This window comes from Alosa alosa, chromosome 3 (genome assembly GCF_017589495.1).
Source record: "Alosa alosa isolate M-15738 ecotype Scorff River chromosome 3, AALO_Geno_1.1, whole genome shotgun sequence".
NCBI classification, from domain to species: domain Eukaryota; kingdom Metazoa; phylum Chordata; class Actinopteri; order Clupeiformes; family Clupeidae; genus Alosa; species Alosa alosa.
In genome coordinates this window covers 13,274,173-13,280,639 of record NC_063191.1, presented here as the reverse complement: position 1 = coordinate 13,280,639, position 6,467 = coordinate 13,274,173, and the positions used below count along the sequence as shown (strand labels likewise).

The 6,467-nt window shown below is 43.5% G+C and overlaps 2 protein-coding genes across 2 annotated transcripts in view; one reads left to right on the top strand and one right to left on the bottom strand.

Moving 5' to 3' along the window:
- si:ch211-168k14.2 (phospholipase D1) overlaps positions 1-2,233 on the top strand; it is a gene marked incomplete in the record, with an annotated part of 22,827 nt that extends 20,594 nt beyond the window's left edge. The window contains 3 exon segments of the mRNA XM_048240024.1: positions 231-384; positions 1,026-1,143; positions 1,463-2,233. Coding sequence (XP_048095981.1) covers positions 231-384; positions 1,026-1,143; positions 1,463-1,687 — 497 coding nt within the window.
- Positions 2,234-2,304: 71 nt separating this feature from the next.
- Positions 2,305-6,467, bottom strand: part of nalcn (sodium leak channel, non-selective) — a 119,969-nt gene continuing 115,806 nt past the window's right edge. Inside the window, exons 44-46 of the mRNA XM_048240027.1 lie at positions 5,700-5,846; positions 4,290-4,407; positions 2,305-3,287 (exon numbers count right to left, since the gene is read on the bottom strand). Coding sequence (XP_048095984.1) covers positions 3,148-3,287; positions 4,290-4,407; positions 5,700-5,846 — 405 coding nt within the window. The 3' untranslated portion in view covers positions 2,305-3,147. The remainder of the gene's footprint in view (positions 3,288-4,289; positions 4,408-5,699; positions 5,847-6,467) is intronic.

Sequence of the window (6,467 nt, the reverse complement as noted above, 5' to 3'; positions counted from 1 at the left end):
TATGGCATTCAACTCAGAGCTGGACTGAAGTGGTCTTTACAGTAGCCCTCCCAGACAGCAAATGGTTGTCAGTGCTAATTGTGAATTGGTGAATATATGCTGTCTGAGCTGTGTGTGTGTGTGTGTGTGTGTGTGTGTGTATATGTGTAAGTGTGTGTGTGTGTGTGTGTGTGTGTGTGTGTGTGTGTGTGTGTGCATGCATGCATGTGTCTATGTGTCACCCAGTGTAGGCTCAGCCAACATCAATGACCGCAGCATGCTGGGGAAGCGAGACAGTGAGATGGCCATAGTTGTGGAGGACTCTGAGTTTCAGCCCTCAGTCATGGATGGAGAAACATTCCAGGCGGGCAAGTTTGCTCTGTCCCTCCGAGAGGAGTGCTTCAGGTGGGGAAGGCTCCTTTATGCAGCCCTAGATCTCGTCCTAAAGCTCTTGTGGGCTTTTAGGGCATTTGTCATTTTATGCACACCGTTTATGTACTAAGGCATTATTATATAAGTATATGACTGTATATTAATACACTTACTTTAATTACTCTTCTTAATGAAGTTACCGCATGAGTAGGTATGTTTACATGTACAGCATATATAAATAATAATACATTTTATTTGTTACATAGCGCCTTTCAAAGCACCCAAGGTCGCTTTACAGACTAAACACAGTAAAAAAATAAAAATAATAATAATCAGCACACACAAGACATTTTACACATAAGACAAAATATGCCGGAGGGAGCGGCGTAGTCGCCAGCGTTCCCGCGACACCAAGGCATAAACAAACAAATAATAAAACAGACAAACGATGCCGGACAGAGCGGCGTAGGCTAATTGCCAGTGTACCCGAGACACCTAAATGATAATAACAAATCAATATCAGTAACAAATGATAATTTTATAAAATTTCAGGTATTTATTATTGACATAATATAATATAACATACTATAACATGAACATACTATATATGTTATATGTAATATAATATAATATAATATAACAAATATATCCTCCCCTGGTTTAATGTTGTCCAGGCTGGTGCTGGGGTTGCTTGGGGACTACAGTGTGGATATCAGTGATCCAGTCTGTGAGAGGTTCTATAAAGAGACATGGATGGTGACGGCAGCCAAGAATGCCAGTGTGTATGACAAGGCAAGCATCTTCTTACACACACACACACATTCACTGGAACTTGCAGGGCAGCTATTATTCATAGATCATGACTATAAATACGGTGTGTACTGATTGTATCCTATATACATTGTAATTGTAATTATTAATGTAATTATTTTTGTGTTTTAATTGTAAGTATCGTAACATCCATAAAATATGCATTGCATGTCAACCATATCTATCGTGGTGCAAACCTGTGTGTGTGTGTGTGTGTGTGTGTGTGTGTGCGCTGTGTGAATGTGTGTGTGTGTGTGTGTGTGTGTGTGTGTGTGTGTAAATGTGTGTGTGTTGTGTGCAGGTGTTCCGGTGCCTGCCCACAGATGCAGTGCTGAACTATAAGATCCTGAGGGAGTACATGTCCCGGCCCTGCCTGGCCCACGAAGACCCGCCACTGGCCTGCGACGAGCTCCGCAAGGTCCGCGGCTTCCTGGTGCAGTTCCCCTTCTACTTCCTGTCTGAAGAGAACCTCTTCCCCTCTATCAACTCCAAAGAGGGCATGATGCCCATGGAGCTGTGGACATAGCATCATGGGAAATGTAGTCCTTTGATGGGTTCAGTAATGTTATGTTGCACACTGCCAAAAGAAAAAATCTACATTCATGCCAACACACTGAGACTTTCAAAGAAAGATTTGGAAACACCTTATGTCTACATTCAATTACATTTTTCCTATAAACCAGGCTATGATACAGACTACTAATATGGCATCATGGAAATTAAACTACCTCTAATCACATTCTACTCAAATGGTCTGCTCTGCAGTGCTGAAGCCTTACATGCCCTTAAAGACCTTTACAATGGACAGTTTCTCTCGATTCACACAGCCAACATAAGCTACCCATTTTCCGTTTATCCTACATCTCTATTTGAAAGCTGTTTCAGAAATAAGCCTTGACCACATGCTGTGTTTGTGATACAGTTGTATCTGTGAAAAAAGATTTTCTGTCAAAATAGTAATTATTTATTGCTCTGTTTTAATTATTGTCTCAGACTAAATTGAAGACTATTACATTTATTTTGAATTTGCATGGCAACTAATTTTCTTTATGTATACCACTTTGGACTATTATAGGTATGTGAATTTAATGCAAAATTGCACTGCATCATCTCAACAAAGAAGACAAACACACCACACATGAGTTACATTTAGCATCTATAAAGCCTTTATTTAAAATCACGTAATTCTAATAAATTCTGATTTCATTTATATAGGTTACTTATAAAATATACTCTTTTCGATGTATATATATAGGACATTACACAACCACACATACACATATAATTCCTTTACATTCATGGCCGTAGCCAGTTTTGAAACTTTCTCTTTTACAGACAGCTCTCTGGATAATATACCCTCTGTAGTATCAAACCCACATATAGAAAGACACAAGAGATTTACAGTAGCAAGACATTTGGCACAATATATGAGGACAAATACACACACACAACACACACACACACAGAAATACGGTCTGAAGTGCTGTATAGCTTTCATGTAGACACAATGACTGGATAATCTGATGAGTTTGCTTTAGCACTAGACCATTGCCACTGACCCCATATACTTCCTGAGGACCTATCTCTTCTATATCAGCAGCTTCTTTTCTCCACTGAAGAAAAGAACCCCATAGCATGTATATGCCATGTGTAAATACTCCACTCATTACCAATGCAACCTTCTCCTTTCTCACCTAAGTACCCCACTCTTCCTCTCCAAAAAAAGCCATAATATTATTCACAAACCATCCAGCCTATTGACACAGTCCTTCGAAGCTCCACAGCCCAACAACTGTATATAACGAAATGAACTGACACTTAAGTGTGTGCGGGCGGCCAGTCAGTGAAAGTCATCTTTTTCTCACATTGTCTGATATGGATTGAAAAGGTGGCAGCTTTGATGGTCGGCCCCTGACCACAGGGTCGTCCATGTGTGTGTCTGGGAGCTGTCTGGTCACGCGCCGAAGGAGTGGCGCTCCTCTGCTATCAGTCGATGAGGTCGTCGCCGCTCTCGTCGCTCTCCACCGTCAGCTGACGCGTCCACCACTTTTTGACCTCTGACCCCGAGGAGGCCTGGTCGCTCACGGTGTTCATCTTCAGGGTGATGGACCTCATGCTGGTGCGGCCTACAGGGCGAAGGAGAAAGAAGGGGAGGGGGAGATAAGCAGAGACGGGGGCGAGGAGACGAGGAGAAGAGATTGAGGTGGAGATGGAAAGAGGGAGAGGAGGAGGAGGAGGAGGAGGAGGAGAAGAGAAGGGGAGAACAGAGGTGGGGAGAAGAACGTAAAGGAGCAAAGAGGAACGGAGAGGAGGAGAATAAGATAGTGGAAGAGAGGCAGGAGTGAAGAGGAGGAGATGAGAGAATAGAGGAGAGGAGAGGAGGAGAGGGGAGAATAAGATAGTGGAAGAGAGGCAGGAGTGAAGAGGAGGAGATGAGAGAATAGAGGAGAGGAGAGGAGGAGAAGAGAGAACAGGAGAGGAGAAGAGAAAACAGGAGAGGAGAAGAGAGAACAGGAGAGGAGATGAGAGGAAGAGAAGAGAGAACAGGAGAGGAGAAGAGAGAACAGGAGAGGAGATGAGAGGAAGAGAAGAGAGAACAGGAGAGGAGAAGAGAGAACAGGAGAGGAGATGAGAGGAAGAGAAGAGAGAACAGGAGAGGAGAAGAGAGGAGAGAATAGGCAAGAGTGAAGAAGAGGAGAAGAGAGGGAAGCGTGAGGAGAGGAGAGGAGAGAGGGGTTGATGGTACAGGATAGCACCCAGGATAAATAGCTCAGCAGGGGGTGAGGAGGCAAGTGGCTTGTGGGAGTACAGGTTGAAAATAGATAAATTCTCCTTCAGTTTTAGCTAATTCTCTAAGTTTTAAATGTAATAATCTAAAGAAGAAGAAACACCATTTTTGTGTTCTATTCCTAATGATTTTATTTGATATATCTGATTTTGCACTCTATTGTAATATATCTGATTCACATCAATATGAAAAAGTCAAATTGATCATCAATCCTCACACCTTTTACTCCAATAACATTACCAAATGAGCCTGTGCCAGGCTATAACTTAAGCAGTGTTTAGCTTCAGACAGAAATCCTGGATCTGGTTGTGGATGTGTCTCAGGTGGGCCTGAAGCTCACCTGCAGACAGGCGCCACTGCCCCAGCTTTCTCTGGGGGCGAGTCAGGTCGGACGAGTCCTGCCGGTAGCCGCTACGGTCCGACAGTGTGGGGCTGAGAAGCGTCTGCAGACCGCTGTTCTGCTGCGCCAAACACAGGTACGCAGAGGAGCGTGGAGGAACCCAGAACACATAACACACCACAGAACACACACAGAAGAGGAATAGGCTTAGTATTACGCAACACTCTACATGGAGACGAACATACCAAAACACAAAACCTATGCCCATATCAGATAACATAAACTATCAGGGGCCTATTGCACAAAACTAGGATAAGGGATTAAGCCGGGATATCTTGGTTATCCTGGCTCAATTTATCCGTGATCCAGTTGCACAAAAGCAGGATAGGGGGCAGCAGGATATGTTATGGTACAAGTTACCATGGCGATTTTATTCTGTGGAGCTAGCCTGCTCCAGACCAGGCTAAGTTCCAGGATCTATTTAATCTCATCCCTTATCTCAGTCAGCAGTCACCACAAACGGAAACCAATAGTTATTCCACTGCCCACTACACATTGTTATCACATATAACTAGACCCACTGTCATTATTTAAACGTTTGTGATCATTAATTAACTCTTACATACTCGCCATTCCCAACCTATCATGCAACAATGTGACATCACGGGAGTGCCTAACCATTTCGCGCGTGGTGGTCGCGGCACTAGCTGCAATATTCTCCTAAACAGAGGTGTTGCTGTTTGTTGCTGTTGTGAAAAGGCTATCGCTAACTACTTCACACCGTAGAAGAAGCAATGAAGCCGCTCTAGTTGCCATGGTGAATCAGTGACGGGGTCTATTTGAGGGAGCCGTGAGCGCGCACTTATCCAGGGTAGGTTTCACCTGGCTTGATGAATCTGTGTCTGCTCATCCTGGCTTACTCGTTGTGCAACCAATTAAGCCTGTACGCTCTTGTTTTGGATTCATTGAGCACAGCTCAGTAACTTATCCCGATGCCTTAATTCTGCTTTTGTGCAATAGGCCCCAGGAACCTAAACCACAGAACCTGATTTGGAACACAAACCACAGAACATAATCATGGGAGAGTTTCCTCAAATGAATGGATATTTGTATATGGCCACACTCTCATAACTAACACAATATATGTCAGTGCTGCTGTAGGCTAAATGGACAGCGTTGTGCACTGGACAGTGCTATACTATGGGCATTTCTTCTTAGAATAACAGTGATATGTAGCATAAAAGCAAAACCAAGGGGCCAGCGTTTATACCACATTCGAGTCCAAGTGCCCATGGAGAGCCAGAATGGAATTAGACCTCTGCTGTTTGCCGACCCCACCCCATCTCTCTCTCTCTACCTACAAAAAATACACGTTTAAAAAAAAAAGAGTTAGCCCAAGCCTGGCCGCACCTCTGGCTGTGAGGGATTGTTGTCCTGGTTGTTGGTGTTGACCTCCTCGCTGGGCAGTGTGGTCTCGATGCTCGGAGGGAAGAACTGACGCAGGTGCTGCTGGCCGTCTCGCAGGCTGTCAATGATGCTGCATGACTGCTGCTGTTTCTGTGGGGACAGGGACACCGCAACCGCACAGAGATACGTAAAACCACAAGATTCAGAAACATCCATTTGTATTAAGCCTGCTGAAGCTAATGTGTATAGTGATATGTAGAGTGCTTTGTCTGTACTGTAAGATTATATTCTATGTTTCAAGCTTACATGAGATACATGAGACATGAAAAACTAATGAAAACGTATGGTACATTATAATCAGTATCAGAGCTCCAGTGGAATTTTAATTTCATGACGAGAATTCTCGGTCTAACCATTCATGTGCCATTGAAACGGCGTAAATAGGCGACCCATCAGGCCAGCACTATAACTCCGAGCGTGGTAAACAAAATCGGATATTTCAGGCAGTAAAAGCTCCCGTTAAGAACCAAACCAGATTTTGTTCAAATCTACACACCTATGGCTACTGAAAAATGTAAGGTTCATCTAGCAAATGTTATTTTGAAGTGTTAAAAAACATCGTTGTTTTAGAATTTCTGAACAAAAGTGGTGATAATTAGGGGTGTTGCGATAGCAGTAGTCATATTGAGTACCGGTACATATGCAGATGCATAGTATGTGTGTAACTGGGTATGGAGTGTGTGCTGGTGTGTGTTGACGTGTGTGTGGGTT